Genomic DNA, 18180 nt, shown 5'->3' with positions numbered 1-18180 from the left:
TAGAAGCAGGGTTTTGTATCCCTCCCCATCCTGGCTAACAGCCATTGATAGACCTATCCTCCATGAAGTTATCTACCTCTTTTTTGAGCCTTGTTATAGTCTTGGCCTTCACAACATCATCTGGCACAGACTGACTATGGATTGTGTGAAAAAATACTTCCTTTTGTTTGTTTTAAACCTGCTGCCTATTAATTTCCTTTGGTGGCCCCTAGTTCTTGTGTTATAAGAAGGAGTAAATAACACTTCCTTATTTACTTTCTTCACTACTTTTATTCGTAATTTCATCCAGCATTTCCTATGTGACATTGGGTGAAGTCATTTAAAGGCTGGTAGGTTTTGTGCCTCAGTTTTCCCATTTGTAAGTTATGGATAATACTTATCTACCTCATTGAATGAGAAGAGACTTGATTTATTAAAGATTTTTAAATACTGTGTGACCCTGAGATAAAAGGCACTACAGCAATACAAAGCATTATTATTATTATTATTATTCAAAGTCTTCCAGCATGAGCTATCATATAACTGCTAGCTTCCACAAACTGACAGTGCATTACATAACATAAAATGAATTTTGTCATTTTTTTTGCAGTTGACTCATTCCAGGACTTTTTGATGCCCTACCTGGAGCAAGCCCGTCAGATCTGGCAGTGGTTGGTCGGAGCAGCTGTGGTTGGTGGCATAATTACTGCTCTGATCACAGGACTTATTGTTCTGGGGTGTAGGAAGAAGAGAAGGGGAAGCACTGCAGAAACACAGCCCTTACTCATGGAAAGTGAAGATGATCACAATATGTCTTATCAGTCAAATTTATAAAAGCCACCTGTAATCCAGCAATGATGTTAAGGTGCTAACACTAAATCAAGTATGCATTGTTTGGTACATGTTTACAGAATATCTTGCTGCGATGCACTGCATAAGGGGTGTGGAATGTCCTGAATATCATTGCTCATGTAACATGCAATACTGTACTGTAGTGTATTATCAAAATCTCCCCATAGAACATTTCTAATAAAAATGAATGTATGTTACTTTCCTTCCTGTGACTATACCAGGTATTGCCTATTCTTAATTAAACAGAACTCTCATGGAACTAAACCATTTCCCAGGTTGATGGCTCCTGCTTTTGGTCATCTGCTATTTTATTTGCACTTTCTAATGTTGTTCTGAATTTAGGCCCCAATCCTGCAACTAGAGCCATATGAACAGGTTTCAGACAGGGACTGCTGTCACCTGTCTGTATCTGATTGCAAGACTGGGGATATTATATTCTGTTGTTCAGCTGCTTTTAATTTAAGGGAAGACTAATACTTGTGCTTCTGATTAGAGTGAGTAATCTGGAGACAGATTTTTTCTTTTAAGGGAGAATTATTTCCCTTCCACCTCCAGTAATAATGTGTTTGTCCTTGATTGAGTGCCATCAGCATCAAGCTGTAGCCTCTCAAAAACTGCTCCTCATTTGTTTAAAAAGTTTCAATTAGTCTTTTCTTAGAGTTGTGTTTATTCTAAAGCTAGGGTGGAAGCCTCATTCTAGCTGTTTGCCAGCTGTGGACAGTTTTTGGCTTGCAATTGCTTGTAAAGAAAGATGGGTTCATGTTCTTTACAAATGACCAGTGCATCACAGAATGAGATGTATTTACCTGAATAACCTCAACAGAAATGCCTCACCCTCAGGAGTGCAGACTTCTAAATGGCTGTTAGTAATCCCACTTCACATCTCTCCCCAGCAGCGTCAACTCACATATCTCTGCTCATTCATCCTATTGTCATACGTTGGTTTTAGAGAATAGCATCATATTGTGGCTGGCTCCAGTCTGCTACTTCAGGCCATGTCTACACTAGCAAGCTTACAGCGGAACAGCTGTACCAATACAGCTGCGCTGCTGTAAGATCGCTCATGTAGCCACTCGGTGCGGATGGGAGAGAGCTCTCCTGTCACCATAATAAAGCCACCTAAACGAGCAGCGATAGCTATGTCAGTGAGAGAGTCTCCTGCTAACATAGCTCTGTGAACACAAGTGCTTATGCCAGCAAAACGTATGTTGCACGGGGGAGTGTTCTTTTCATACCCCTGGCCTGAGCGACATGAGTTTTGCTGACATAAGGGGTAGTGTAGACATGGTCTTAGACGTTAACAGTTTTCCTGTCTCTCTCGTAGAGAAGGGGTGCATAGGTGATGGTCCCAGGTTTGAGCTCCACTGATAACTATGCGTAGTATTTATGCAGACATGTTTTGTTACAGATACCATTATTTATACCATTTCAGATAGAATTCTTGTCACTTAGAGTGTCTAGACATACATTTATGCCAGACAAATAAGAACAGACAAGACAGAAATGATAAGTGGGCCCAAGTTACCACATTCTGTAGCACTGGGAAAGCCTTAGACCTTCCATGACTGGGTAGAAAGGAGCCCAGGGACAGAACTGTACAGTGCGGTGAGTCTATTTGGTCAGCGTGTTGCGGAAGGACCCCGCTGACCCAGTGGCGGGACCCTCACTGCTCCATTGTCAGGGCCCTGGGCTGGAACACAGTGGAGTTGGGTGGCTCTGCTTTCCCCTGCCCTGGCCAACCTGCCTCGGGTAGCAAAATCCCGATAGCACGCTACAGAGTCTTGCCGGCGCTCCCCTGCCTGAGGGGTACGCTAGAGACCCGTGCCGGCGCTCCCCTGCCTGAGGGGCGCACTGCAGACTCTTGCCGGCGCTCCCCTGCCTGAGGGGTGCGCTAGAGACCTGTGCTGGCGCTCCCCTGCCTGAGGGGCGTGCTGCAGACCCTTGCCGGCGCTCCCTTGCCTGAGGGGTGCACTAGAGACCTGTGCTGGCGCTCCCCTGCCTGAGGGGCGTGCTGCAGACCCTTGCCGGTGCTCCCTTGCCTGAGGGGCGTGCTGCAGACTCTTGCCGGTGCTCCCCTGCCTGAGGGGTGCACTAGAGACCCGTGCCGACGCCCCTCTCTCCACTAATTCCCCAGTGACAGAGGCGTGACCCAGGACAGCCAGTGAGGCAGTAGCTCCCCACCGCCCCCTAGTAGCTCGGTGGGCCATCCGACACGGATCACACGTCCAATAACTGCATATTCTGTATTGCTTTTAGTTTCACTGTGATTGATTTTTTCCAAGAGGAAACACTGTGGCTGTCACTTGGCCATTGGCCAAAGCTCTTCTATTCTATATTTTAACTGTTTGCAGGATTCTTTAACTACTTTTAACTTGTTCGACAGACTCAAGACCATTAGATATACTTCTTCCGTACACACTCTCCTTTCTTGGGAGTTTTTATATTTCTCCTTAATCACAACATTACTCTTAGAAATCTTTTTCACCATGTACCAATGCTCTTCCTTGGCTAAAACATTTTTAACTAATCTCCCTCTATGGGAGGTTATATTCACATACTCCTCCATTATTATTATTATAAGAACTTACTTTCTTGTCTGGGTGTTTGACAGCTGGAGGCCAGAAGCACTTCTCCCTATCATCTTCCAAGCCTTGTTAAATACCCAGAATCTCTAGGTCACAATCCCTAAGACCTAGAAGTGACAATAAGATGTCTTGGACTCAAGCCCACATAGGGACGCCAATGTTGGGGGTATAAATTGGGAAACTGAGTCACAAATTCACCCGCTTTGGACTAAATTAATTTTCACCTTTATTTATACAGTTTCAGACAGAATTCTTGTCACTTACAGTGTCCAGACATACATTTATACCAGACAAATAATAACAGACAAGACAGAATTGATAAGTGGGCCCAAGTTACCACATTCTAGGACATGGGGAAGTTTTCCCACCTTCAATGGTAGTTGCCACCTTCTCTGATCACTAGGTCTGGTCCTTCAGTCCCATTCTTCAGTTTCTTGTCTGGTGTTTCTCCTGTTTGGGCCCATGTTCACTTAGGTCTGTTACATGTTTCTACATTACAGATTACTTACCCTTTATGCAATCGGCTTTTAACATGTCAACCCTTTGGGTTTTAGGTAACCTGTACTTTATGCATGCACAAGCTTCAGTTACACAACATCTGTATTTTTCCTGCTGGATTTGTAATTTCTGAGTTATGTTGTTTTGTGTCACCCTTCCCTAGGTCTACCCAGAAAAAAGAGGAGGGGTTATTTATCATTACCTGTTTGTGTATCTTTTACTTACATCTTCCAGCACAGTTTGTTTCATCAGCAATAACATTTTAAGAAGATTAGCAATTCTGTGTAAAAGAAGAATTAGCAAAACCACATTTATGCCAGCAAGGACATGGCCTAAGAGTTACCTCATCTGTATCTATTCATTATTCATAATTACAGACCATTAAAAATACAGTTATCAAAATCTTAATCTTACCATTAACAAGTCTTCATTTTGGATTTCAGTGTTATAAGTCAGAATATGTTATTCTGTGCTGCCCATAATCTATTAGAAAGGGGAGCAGGAGTGATGGAAAACATAATGATTCTTCAATGTCAACATTTCTTTTCTTTAAACATGTTTTTTTAATTCAAAATCCAGTTTTATTAGTTAATCATGACAGAGAAACTTCATTAGAAATTTTCCTGTGAATGAATTTTGAGGGGTGTCTCAATTTCAGGGCCTTCATATTTAGTTGCTTTCAATGGTACCCCAACAGTTCATACAATCCAAAACACTTGACTTCTCTTAGGTGACTGTGGAAAGAAACACATTTGAATTTTATACATTTATGGGTTTGTATTAAAATCAGATGAACACAATGTTTAGTGTGGGCTCCATGTGAAATTTGCAGTCTCTGGTCTAAACTGGTTTTGCAAGTAGACTAAAAATTCCATCTAAACAGATTTTATAATTCCAAATGCTTCTCAAATTGTGTATGTGAATGTATCTAGGCTAAATGTTCTATCTTTAGCCAAGCGGATTGAAAAAAGTGATGAATTTTGAGGGGATTTTTTCTTTTTTCTTTTTTCTAATTCCGTGGAAAACAAATTGATGTAATTTCAAAAAAAAATTCAACCAGCTCTAAGCTTTAGTTATGTTGTGTTACAGCAGGTGTGGTGGGGGTTAGACTGCCTACTCTAAAAGGCTTTGGAAAGAATTTTTAACTTTTAACTTCAGCTCTTAACAGAAAAGAGATTGTTTCTCTGATTTTGTGTATCCAAAATTTCAAGATTGTTTTTATCCAGAAAACCACAGCATTCGTTGATTCTTTACCTGGTTTATCCATATTACAGGACACACAGGGTCTCTGAGCAGAGTTAGCTCCAGCTTCTGCGAGGCCCTACTCAAAATGATCAAGTTGTGACTTTTAATTAATCTGTCATTTCAAAGAATTAAAATGGATGAGAACTCCTCTCCCCCACCCCTGAATCCTGCCATGTGTATCTCTAACAAACTAGGGCTTTGATGATCACCCTTAAAAACTTACCAATTGTCATAGGTAATTAAGGAAGGTTACCTCATAATTTGCACCATTATCTATGTTAAATCTAATAGGGGAATGTGGTAAGGTTTCTTATTTCCCAAGTGACTACTGCATCAGCCTCCTTCACTAATAAGGTAGTTTAGCTCTCCAGCAAAACCAGAACTCACCCTAGGTAATGTCACTGGCTCTCCAGAAAGGGTCTGAACCAATCCATCCTTTTTCACAAGTTTTCCACATTTGTGTGATCTTCTTTCCTTGGTGGGAAGACAGAATTGGAATTTCTGACCACCCTGCCTCAGAAGTCCCAGCTTTTGGTCCCAAAACAGGAAGCTAGTGACCAGTTCACATTCCAAACCTCTGCTCCCTTACCAAAGATCTCGTATTCCATTCTGCTACAGTCCATTCACTTCCTTTACAGGACTTGACTATGTTAGGCTCTCTAACCTCAGAACCCCTCTGCACATGGTAATTTAGGAAAACTCTTTATTGTCAACCCTCCTGTTCTATCCTGAAAGTCCATATCAAGTTCCCCACCCCAGGGTTCCCATTCTGCCAGCTTCCTCTATCCAGGTCCTTTCACAGCTTCTTCCAAAACCCATGTTGGTTTTTTCTTTGGCCTTCATAGCAAAGAGACCCAGAGCTCCTGACCCTTTTCCACTCAACAGAATGACTGACAGCCTACACCTCCACATGCTTTCTTAGCAGGGAGACTGCAGAATGGCTCTCATTCCCTCCCAGACTCCCTCATACTGATGAACTGGAGATTACATCTTACTAGGGTCTTCCACATTATCTGGGAACAGGAGTCAGTGCCACGGGACTTAAAGGATGCCAAAATTGTTCATCTTCGTAAACATAAGAGTGATAGGACAAACTGTGATAATCACTGTGGCATTATCTGTAGATAATCATTGTGTTGGAAAAATCCTTGCAAGGGTTATATTGTAGCTTATAGTTAAGGCTTTAGTATAAGTTAAGGTAGTAATGCAGTGAGTTTACAAGCCTCAAGGCCTGTAAGACAATAGTTTAGCTAAACGAATCAAGGCATATGGCTCCCAAAAACCTTAGCATAAGCAGCTAACCAAGAGTAACCCTAGATCATAAGGTATCACAAGATAGAATGCTGCAATACACAAGTATGACTAAACAGCTGACAGAAAACCACAAGATGTTAGTTTATACCAGTTTTCAATATTTTAAAGTTAGGAATATCAGCAGATGTCCATCCACATGGATACCATGGTAACTAATGGATTGCTATGCTAATAAATTTGAGGTAAAATGATTAGTAACCAATGGGAGAAGGGCACCCCAACGTTAGTCGCGTGTTGATAAATTGTATAGTCAATTGCTTGACTACACTTTGGTTTGTTATGAAATACATTTAAGAGCCCAAATAACCAATATCAGTCAGGTTTATTAATATGATATAGGAAAAAGGTTCTATACAATACCAGTCTCCGAAGAGCAGCCAATCCTGTTGCGTTCACCTTACACTGCTGGTATGCTCCCAAAGTTGCACATTTCAGCTGGTATTATTTATATGATTTTACAAGTTACACATTTCTTTACACAGCACTGAAATTCAACCCACCAGTTTGTCCCAGTTCCCTAACTTGTTGTTCTGTTCCTTCCTTATTTTTGGTTTGGATACCAGCTTTCCAGGCATTGATCCATCAAGATACTTCCCTAGCTTGCACTAAGACATGGAACAAATGTGTCTTGATTTGACAAGTTGCCTATCTGCTTATGCCAAATGCTTACTTCAGCAAATACAAGGAGTTACGGGATACTTAGCATAAGTGAACAGGATTATGGTATAGGCCAATTTAGGCTATATCACTATTACAATATTTGTGCTTAATGTCATTGGTGATTAATGCATACTAATATATACACGGTGTGGATAATACATATTATTATGATATATATTTATGTGCTAGCCTACATATATTAGTCAGTATAGGGTGAGAAAACAAATCTGGAAAAGGAGATGAACCCATGCTGAATATGCATTATGCATAGGCATCAGCGTAACACATTACAAAAGTTGTATCCCAGCCTATGTGCCTTGAGAGATGTAGCTCTTGGGAGATGCCAGGATGACAGCAACAGGTGATGGTGATGAGGAAGATGATGAGGAGGACAATAATGAGTAACACTTCAGGTTGTTCTGCAAGGGATAGTGTGACTATATAAATGCTCAGATGGTCATTCTGTATTATCTCTAGTTTGCTGGGTTGGAGCGTTTGTAACTTTGCTAACTGTGTTAATAAAACTATTACAAATGCAGAAGCATTTTCCTAGATGTGAGTGTTGCAGCCATGCAGGTCGGAGTTTCCAGCTGCACAGTAATTCTAATAATAGTGGACCTTAACCTTTGAGTAATAATTCTTTTAAACTACAATACAGAGACATATTTCCCACACCCTCAGAAGCAGTGCAAAGGCTTTGGGGAGTCAGGGGTAACAGAGGAGCTGAAAGGTAAGGAATTGCTAGGAAAAAAGCCTGGGAGTGACCCTGGATGGCTGTTGGGTGTAGGTGGGAAAAGTATGGAACAGGGTTTTTTTGGGAGGGGAAGGATTGTTAGGGAGTTGGGGAGCCTCCCCCATGCATCCCCTGGCTGGCCCTTGCCTCTCTCGTACAGTCAGGCATATCTGCCCCTGTCCCCGTGTGCCTCTGCACCTCCACTCCCGCCATCCCCATGTCTCCCTGAAGCCTAACTCAGCCAGGCATATCTCCACATGTCCCCATGTGTTCCTGCACCCTCCTGTCCCATTCCCATGTGTCCCTGCACCCCCGTGCCCTATTCAGCCAGGCATAGCTGACTGTGTCCCACTATGTCCCTGCAGCCCCACTCAGCCACTTCAACTCCCCTCATCCCCATGTGGCCCTTCATCCCAACTCCCATTCAGCCCCTGGTTCAATGTTGTCACCCCACTAGCTCCTGTGCCTCCACCCCAGTCTGTCCCCCCAATAGCCTTTCTGAACCCCAGTCTGTCTGACCCCCCAGCAGCCTCCTGCCCCCACTCTGTCTGTCCCACCCATATCCCGTGCCTCCTCACCTGGCCCCACCGGCAGGGAACTGTCAGGAAAGCAGCCTCTGCCCCCCCTTCTCTGCAGCTAGCTGCTCTGGCTGGTGAGCCAGCTGCCCTCTTTTCTGCTGCCACATCAGCCCCTGGTGGGCAAAAGGTGTAAATTCAGCTTCTCTTTGCCTCCCTATCAGAATCTGCGGGGCGGGGGATAATCTGCAGGGGACATTAGTTCTGCGCTTGTGCAGTGGCACAGAATTCACCCAGATGTTATTAAAGCAAAAAGGAATACATAACTGTCATTCAGAAGTCAGGATACCTGGCAGCTTGATTATAATGTAATCAGCATTATATCTCTGTGGTTTGTGTTGAAAAGTGTTGTCTCTGTGAAATTCTTTAATTTTCGAAGCTGAGCGCTTTCTAGCAGCATCGTTATGAACCTTGTTTTGAAAGGGAAGGAAAATGAACAGCTGTCACTCTTGTTGTTCCTCTGCCTGTATTTTGCTGAAATTCATATTTTTAGCGCCTGCCCTCACCAAAAAGGCAAACATGCAATTCACCATCTGTGTGTACAAGTATGAGTGGAGTGCAAGTCACTTTGAACCAGTCTCCACAGTGAGTTGAAAACTAACAATGCTGGGTTGTTAAAAATTTCTCTTTCGTTCTTTCTTTCACTTGGATTTACAGATTCAGTTGCTTTTGTAATTACTGAAAACAAGTTTATTCGTGCTCACTCATTCTTGAGGGGGTGTTTTTGGTGCCTGGTTTATAAATAGGATGTCCCCTTTGTGGCTGTACATTCCCTCTTTTCTCATGGGGGCAAGGGAGTTAATACTGCAACTAGGCGCTGGTCTACACTACAGGGTTAGGACGAATTTAGCCGTATTAGGTCAATTTTATAATGAATATGTCTACACAACCAGCCCAATTCCGTCGACCTAAGGAGTTCTTAAAATTGACTTCTGTACTCCTCCCCGGTGAGGGGAGTAGTGCTAAAATCGACCTTGCTGGGTCAAATTTTGGGTAGTGCAGATGCAATTCAACGTTATTGGCCTCTGGGAGCTATCCCAGAGTGCTCCAATGTGACCGCTCTGGACAGCACTTTCAACTCCAATATACTAGCCAGATACACAGGAAAAGCCCCGGGAAATTTTGAATTTCATTTCCTGTTTGGTCAGCATGGCAAACTCAGCAGCACAGGTGACCATGCAGCCCCCCCAGGATCGCAAACGAGCTCCAGCATGGAGTGAACGGGAGACACTGGATCTGATTGCTGTATGGGGAGAAGAATCTGTGCAGGCAGAACTCTGATTAAAAAGAAGAAATGCTAATATATATGCCAAAATCACACAAGGCATGATGGACAGAGGCTACAACAGGGACACACAGCAGTGCCATGTGAAAGTTAAGGTGCTCAGGCAAGCCTAACAAAAGACAAAGGAGGCAAACGGTCGTTCCGGGTCAGAGCCCCATACATGCTGCTTCTATGATCAGCTGCATGGCATTCTAGGGGGGGAGCCTACCACTGCCTGACCACTGTCCGTGGACACTTGCAAGGGGGGAGTCTCACTCAACAGGGAAGAGGATTTCGTGGATAAGGAAGAGGAGGAGAAGGAGGAGGAGAATGTGCAACAGGCAAGTGGTGAATCCGTTCTCCCCAGAAGCCAGGACCTTTTCATCACCCTGGAGCCAATACCCTCCCAACACAGGATCCCCAACCCTGAAGCCGGAGAAGGCACCTCTCGTGAGTGCACATTTGTAACTACACTACAGGGTTTAAAAGCAATAGTGTTTAATGTTTGATTTACCCTGAAGATGTGGGATGCATACGTGGCCAGTGCAGCTACTGGAAAAGTCTGTTAACGTGTCTGGGGATGGCGCGGGAATCCTCCAGGGACATCTCTATGAAGCTCTCCTGGAGGTACTCTGAAAGCCTTTGCAGAAGGTTTCTGGGGAGGGCTGCCTTATTTCATCCTCCACGGTAGGACACGTTACCACGCCAAGCAAGTAGCAAGTGGTCTGGAATCATTGCAGCACAAATCATGGCAGCGAATGGTCCTGGATTTTGGTCGCATTCAAGCAACATTTGGTCTATATCTTTCTGTGTTAGCCTCAGAAGAGTGATATCATTCATGCTCACCTGGTTGAAATAGGGGAATTTTTGTAAGGAAACAGTAAAAGGACCCTGGTCATGCTGGGCTGTTTGCGCTTGGCTAAAAGGGAACATCCCTGAGAATAGCCATGCAGCGGGGGGAGGGGTGAATGGATCATCCCCGAGAATAGCCACGCGGTGGGGTGGGGGAAGTGTGTGCTGCACATCCACCCGAAAATTGCAGCCCCTCCTTTTAAATGGCAAACCCAACCAGCATTGCTTGCAGATTAGAAGGCAAAAAAAAACCCGCACTCACGATGACATGTTTTCCCAGCTTAATGCATGGAGGCATTCAGTGGCAGAGGCCAGGAAAGCATTAAGTGAGTGCAATGAGAAGAGGCAGGATGCGATGCTGAGGCTAATGGGAGAGCAAACGGACATGCTCAAGTGTCTGGTGGAGCTGCAGGAAAAGCAACAAGAGCACAGACCACCACTGCAGCCCTGTATAACCGCTTGCCCTCCTCCCCAAGTTCCATATCCTCCTCACCCAGACGCCCAACAACGTGGGGGGGAGGCTCCGGGCACCCAGCCACTCCACTCCAGAGGATGGCCCAAGCAACAGCAGGTTGTCATTCAAACAGTTCTGATTTGTAGTGTGGCTACAATAAGCAATGTGGCCTTGTCCTCCCCTCCTCCTCCACCCCACCCCACCCAGGCTACTTTGTCAGTTATCTCTTTTTTTTTAATTAATAAAGAAAGAATGCCTGGTTTCAAAACAATAGTGACTTTACTTCCGTTGCCAGCTGTGATAGAAGGGGAGAGGGGGATTGGCTTACAGGGAATTAAAATAAAAAAGGGGGTGTGTTTGCATCAAGGAGAAACACACACAACTCTCACACAGTAGCCTGACCAGTCATGAAACTGGTTTTCAAAGCCTCTCTGATGCACAGAGTCTGGCCTAATCGCCCTGGTGTCTGGCTGCTCAGAATTGGCCACCATGCAATTTGCCTCAACCTCCCACCCCACCATAAATGTCTCCCCCTTACTCTCACAGATATTATGGAGCACACAGCAAGCAGCAATAACAATGGGGATACTGGTTGCGCTGAGGTCTAACCTAGTCAGCAAACAGCACCAGCGAGCTTTTAAACATCCAAAGGCACATTCTACCACCATTCTGCACTTCCTCAGCCTATAGTTGAACTGCTCCTTACTACTGTCTAGGCTGTCTGTGTATGGCTTCATGAGCCATGGGAGCAAGGGGTAGGCTGGGTCTCCCAGGATAACTATTGGCATTTCAACATCCCCCACAGTAATTTTCTGGTCTGGGAAATAAGTCCCTTCTTGCAGCTGTTCAAACAGCCCAGAGTTCCTAAAGATGGGAGTGCCATGCACCTTTCCTGGCCAACCCATGTTGATGTCAGTGAAACGTCCCTTGTGATCTGCCAGTGCTAGCAGCACCATTGAGAAGTACCCCTTGTTGTTTACGTACTGGTTGGCAAGGTGGTCCAGTACCAGATAGGGATATGCATTCCACCTATTGCCGCACCACAGTTACGGAACCCCATTGAAGCAAAGCCATCCACTATGACCTGAACATTTCCCAGAGTCACTGCCCTTGATAGCAGAATGTCAGTGATTGTACTGGCTACTTGAATCACAGCAGTCCCCACAGTAGATTTGCCCACTCCAAATTGATTCCCGACTGACTGGTAGCAGTCGGGCATTGCAAGTTTCCACAGGGCTATCGCCACTTGCTTCTCAACTGTCAGGGCAGCGCTCAACTTGGTAGTCCTGTGCTTCAGGGTGGGGGAAAGCAACTCACAGAGTTCCAGGAAAGTGGCCTTACACATGCAAAAGTTTCGCAGCCACTGGGAATCATCCCATACCTGCAACACTATGCAGTCCCACCAGTCTGTGCTTGTTTGCCGGGCCCAGAATCGGCGTTCCACTGTATCAACCAGCCCCACTGCCACCATGATGTCCCAATTGCCACATCTCATGCTTTCAGGAACATCTGTGTCCATGTCCTCCTCACAATCATCCTCGTGCTGCCGTCTCTTAGCCAGGTTCTGCACATACTGCAGTATAATGCGTGAGGTGTTTACAATGCTCACAACAGCAGTGGTGAGCTGTGACAGATTTATGTTAGCAATCTGCTTGGGGCGTCAGGTGATCAGGCTCAGGCCACAGGATTGTTAGGGGAGGAGATGAAGGAGCACACCAAGTGACTAAATTTTAAAGGTTTATTAATAAAATTACAGTGGTGAGTGATGGGTCTGCCCCCACGTCACTCAGAGGAAGGAAAAAAGCGTTAGTGCCTGAGCCCTAATGCACTTTCATACTCACACATGCACAACCAAGGCTGGCCAAGCCTGGGTGTAACGTAAGAAGAAGACAGGGAAAGGTAGACGAGAGTTCTGTCCTGTGCACAGGCCATCCAGGGTCCACTGTTAATCTCCGATTTGCTTCAGCTCTCAGGAGGGTTTTAAGTCCTGGGGTCTTTTGGGGGGCGTTTCATTCAGGGACCTCTGTCCCCCGTGCTCTTTGTACCAGTCCAAACCGGCTTTTTGTGGCTTCCTCAGCTTTCTCAAAACATATCGGCTTCAGGGACACAAAACTGTTGTTTTCCCTCTCACTAATTTTTGCAATCCCCTGCAGTCTTGTTCAGCTTACTTCTCTTTTCTCACAGTTGGCTGGGGTTGGGTAAGATACAGATATGGCTGCAGGCTTTGAGCACAGAGACCTTTGACTGGAGCCAGCATCTTATCTTCGGACTGAGCTGAGGTGTCAAGTTAACCTGTTCTCTTCTCCTTCCCTCCCTCCCTCTTCGGCCTCTTGCAATATGAAAAGGAACCTTTCACTCCACAGTCACAACTTTAACCCTTCCCGAAATACCTTGCAATGCCTGCAACAGCGTTAGCAACATACAATGCTGATTTGCCTCCCCAGGGGACCCCCTGAGGGAGGGGGCCATTGGGTTATGACATTCCAACCCTTGAACCCGAATCAATATTTTGTTGTGAGGGGTCACCACTTAGGTTTCCACCGTCCCTCTGACACAGTGTCTAGGGTCACCACTGGCATCCTACATAAACAGCAATATAGCACAAATAAAATTATTAGAGCAGCAACAATTGCATACACTAGCTAGTAGCGGCTTCTGGCTTCATTAGTAACTTAGCATAACACATCCTCCTGTTGGCATAGATGCCCCATCCGGATGGCTGTGGCAAAGGCAGCTTTTTCCAGATTAAACGTGTGCTGCAACACTTGAAAGGAGGAGGCATCTGTTTGGAATATGGTCAGTTGTTTCCGGGTGTGTGTCAATGACAGAAAAACATTGGGTGTGATCCATGAAAAATTAAACACTACATAGTGAGAAACATTAACAATACTTTGAATAACAGTGAGCCAATGCATTGAAAAATTTTGTGTTTTAGATCATAACAACAAGTCGAGAGGCACTCTGGGGTCAGTGGTTCTCCAAATACATGCTGAGGTATTGGTAAACAGATGTGCCTTAGTGGGGGCATATCTTGATGCCTCCCCTTCCCAGCACATGTGTTGACCCACCTTGTAAAAGCAGCCTGGCATTGCCCTTTCTTTACACATCATTTCTGGGGGTTCCACAGGCCATAGTTGCCAGGTGTTGCCCTCTGCAATCTATATCATACAATGTCATGGTTGAAAGGGACCTCAGGAGGTCAAGTCCAACCCCATGCTCAAAGCAGGACCAATCCCCAAACAGATTTTTGCCCCAGATCCCTAAATGGCTCCTTCAAGGATTGAACTCACAACCCTGGGTTTAAGCAGACCAGTGCTCAAACCACTGAGCTATCCCTCCTCCCCATATATGCTGATAGTCAGGGGAGGCAGTCAGCACATACCACTTAAACATGTCATTGGGGGGAGCCACCTCCTACACATCGCGATGGCCCACCCTGTCCCAGAGGCAGCCTTCCCAAAGGCTTGGTTGGAGTTTTATAGCAGTGGCCCACACTTCTTTCATGGGGCCAAAGGCCATGAACGATCAGGCTATGCCTGTGCACTTCAAATTCATGAGCCTCCAGGCATAGCAAAATGGCCATTGCTTCCAGGGAATCCCTGAGTGGGAATAGATTTCCCCAGGCCAGGCTCCATGGAGCACATCTTCCTGGATGCTACGGACTTGTTGGGACAAATATTGTTGGAGCTGAGAGCACACTGAATCCCACGCTAATTGGTACCTGGCCTCAATTATGGTCTCAATCAGTCCCCACAAGATATCCCATGTGTGGAGGGCCAATTCATCAGTATGTTTGAGGGAGGAGGTGGCCACTGCAATGGGGGTGGGATCCGCACTTGTGATCAGCCCCACGACCTTTTCCACTTGTCCCAACCATTTGTCTCTCATGGTCCCTTGCTGAATATTCCAAATACTAGCTGCCGAATTGGTCCCATCCCACAAGGAGCTTACTAAGTTCCGCCTTTTTTCAGGGTGGACAAGGACAACATCTGTGCAAGGAGGGAAAGTTGGAGGGTGGCCCCCCCGGCACAATTGGGAAGGAAGGCTGGGACCTGAAAGCATGTCAGGGGCATCTGAATGTCTAAGGTGGCATTGAGGAGGATCCAGCGTTGAGTGGCTGCCTCCCATTTGGTGGCTGGTAAAATCTGCCAACACCGCTGGTGTGGGGGAGATGTAGAGGTGCCTTCCTAGAGTCATTCCCTGACTCCTCACTTCTGAGGAGAGAGCTTGATAGCTGCAGCAGATGTTGTCAGCATAGATAAACTTGTGTGAGAATATTGCTGGAAAGTCACTGATGTACACATTGAACACCACTGGTGAAAGAACTGAAACTTGATGAAGACCGTTAATCTGACATTTCCAGGAACTGCAACAATCACCCATGTGTACTCTGCACCACCTATTTTGGAGGAAGAGTTCTACTACTTCGACCCCACATCATGGGGCAACTTGAGAGAGTTTACCCAAAAGGCCTCTGTGCCAAACTATGTCATAAGCAGCGGTCAAATACAGGAAGGCAGCTCCTGTCTTTAAATTTTGTTGAAAAGCATTTTTGATAAAGGTAGTCAAGGCCAAGACTTGATGACAGGGTCCTTTCCTGAACCCTGCCTGCTCAACCTTCAAGACATCATCCAACTCCAGAGTGATTTGTTGGAGGATCAAGTGCTCAAGCACCTTAAAACACACTGATAGCAAGAATATTGGGTGGTAACTTGTGGGGGTCATTGTCCAGCTTGAGAATGGCGATAATTTTTGCTTGATGCCAAGTGCATGGCAGCTTCTTCTCATTAATGACCCGTATATAGGAATTAGTGAGCCACTGTGATGTCTTTGGTCCCAGGTGTGTAAGGACTTCTGGCAAGATATTATACCCTACCACTGTGGTTGGCTTGATGGAGTTAAGTGCCTTATATAGCTTGTCAGCCGTGAATGGCTCTGGTTGACTACTGCCCAATTCTAATGTTGATGTTGACACCATTTGTCATATATTTTGCAATTAAATCACTTCTCCATCTGAACCTTTGCTACCGGCAATAAATGGCTTGCAATCTCACTGGGCTTAACCAGTGGGAGATTTTGGTGTGGAGGATTGGGCAGCTCCCAGCCAGCAGATCAGGTTCCAGCATTTCTGGTTGGAATAAGTGAAGTTAAGCTTCTCCTTCCACTGAGTGAGCCTGGTGGAATCCAGAGACTCAATCAGATGGTCTGCAATGTCAAGCCATTTCAAATAAATAACAGATATGCAGAATATAAGAATATAACCTTCTGCAAACCTAAACGGCCTCTTTGTATGGGACTCCTTCTTACAAGATGCAAAACTCTACTGTACTATTTTTTCACCCAGTAGAAAGATTCAGAAACATCTGCTAATAAGGACAGTGGAGGGGTTTGACCTGAAAATCTAACTTTCCTGTGGTAAATCTACTCTGGGATTGCAAGGTGGAAAAAGCTACTCCATTAGTGCTACTGCATTAAATTTAGTGTGAGATGATTTGACTTTCAGATGACCTCCACTGTCCATAATGAACTAAAAAAAATACAGTAATTTTTTTTATACAGTTACTTAAATACCTAGACTATGAGAGCACCCTATATTTTTTAATATTATTGACATGGTTCCCACACTCACAGGCCTGGTGTAGACACAGTTTTTGTACTGGTATCATTATTTCAGTTCAGAATGTGATCTTTACCAAAATAGCTATACAACTCCTAGTGTAGAAACAGCTATACTGCTTTAAAGAGAATGTATAGAATCAGAATCATAGAACTTGAAGGGACCTTGCGAGGCCATCTAGTCCAGTTCCCTGCACTCGTGGCAGGATTAAGTCTTATCTAGAGCATTCCTGACAGGTGTTGGTCTAATCTGCTCTTAAAAATCTCCAATGATGGAGATTCCACAACATCCCTAAGTAATTTATTCCAATGCTTAACCATACTGAAGTTAGGAAGTTTTTCCTAATGTCCAATCTAAACCTCCCTTGCTGCAATTTAAGCCCATTGCTTCTTGTCCTCTCCTCAGAGGTTAAGAAGAACAATTTTTCTTCCTCTTCCTTGTAACAACCTTTTATGTACTTGAAAACTGTTGTCCCCTGTCAGTCTTCTCTAAATAAACCCATTTTTTTCAATCTTCCCTATAACAATGTTTAAAAGGGGACTGGATAAATTCATGGTGGCTAAGTCCATAAATGGCTATTAGCCAGGATGGGTAAGAATGGTGTCCCTAGCCTCTGTTCGTCAGAGGATGGAGATGGATGGCAGGAGAGAGATCACTTGATCATTGCCTGTTAGGTTCACTCCCTCAGGGGCACCTGGCATTGGCCACTATCGATAGACAGATACTGGGCTAGATGGACCTTTGGTCTGACCCGGTACGGCCTTTCTTATGTTCTTATGTTCTTAGGTCATATTTTCTAGACCTTTAATCATTTTTGTTGCTCTTCTCTGGACTGTCTCCAATTTGTCCAAATCTTCTCTGAATGTGACGCCCAGAACTGGACACAATACTCTAGTTTTCAAGTTATGCTATTGGGTCAGTATATACGACCCTTGACTTGGGAATAGCGGAGGATAAGTGAGTTATAAAGGGAAGGGATCTCAATTTAAACCAGAAATGACTAAAATACATCTTTCACTGGATCTATGAATAAATCTATGACTGGGTTTGGACTGTACTTGCTTTTTAGGCAAAACAATGAATGATGCAATCTGAAGCTGGTATTGTGTCATACATGATATGAATTGCATCATGTTATTCCTAGAAGTCATGGATGATGCAATCATAACGAAGCTTACATCACTCTGCTGAACAAATTGCCCTATATCAGCTCTAGAAATCATACAGTGTCGTGCTCTTTTATTTGTCAGTGTTTGATTTTGCAAAGGGACACATTTCTGTTTAGCCAAAGTGAGCAGAGCTGCCTCGTACTTGTGTGAACAGTGCAGATAACTTCTGCTATGTTTGTGGTGAAGTGACTTTTGCATCACAAAAGTGCAGTATTACCACTATGGTTAAGAAAGCCTATCACCTTTATTTTGGCTGCAAAATTGGAGATCAGGACAAGAGGTGGGCCCCACACATATACTTGTGCAACAAATCTTCACCAGTGGTTGAACAAGAAAAGGAAATCTATGCCTTTTGCAGTGCCAATGATTTGGAGAGAGCCAAC

At 44.7% G+C, this 18180-nt stretch overlaps 2 protein-coding genes across 2 annotated transcripts in view; one reads left to right on the top strand and one right to left on the bottom strand.

Moving 5' to 3' along the window:
* Positions 1-980, bottom strand: part of GRM5 (glutamate metabotropic receptor 5) — a 488230-nt gene extending 487250 nt beyond the window's left edge. The window contains exon 1 of the mRNA XM_045020200.1: positions 622-980. The gene's annotated coding sequence lies outside the window, so the exon portion shown is untranslated. The remainder of the gene's footprint in view (positions 1-621) is intronic.
* The window catches only part of TYR (tyrosinase), an 82842-nt gene extending 81757 nt beyond the window's left edge, over positions 1-1085 (top strand). Inside the window, exon 5 of the mRNA XM_045020209.1 lies at positions 590-1085. Within this exon, the coding sequence (XP_044876144.1) occupies positions 590-813 (224 nt within the window). The 3' untranslated portion in view covers positions 814-1085. The remainder of the gene's footprint in view (positions 1-589) is intronic.
* The last annotated feature ends 17095 nt before the right edge of the window (positions 1086-18180 follow it).

This window comes from Mauremys mutica, chromosome 1, assembly GCF_020497125.1.
Source record: "Mauremys mutica isolate MM-2020 ecotype Southern chromosome 1, ASM2049712v1, whole genome shotgun sequence".
Taxonomy (NCBI): domain Eukaryota; kingdom Metazoa; phylum Chordata; order Testudines; family Geoemydidae; genus Mauremys; species Mauremys mutica.
This window is presented reverse-complemented; position numbering and strand designations above follow the sequence as displayed.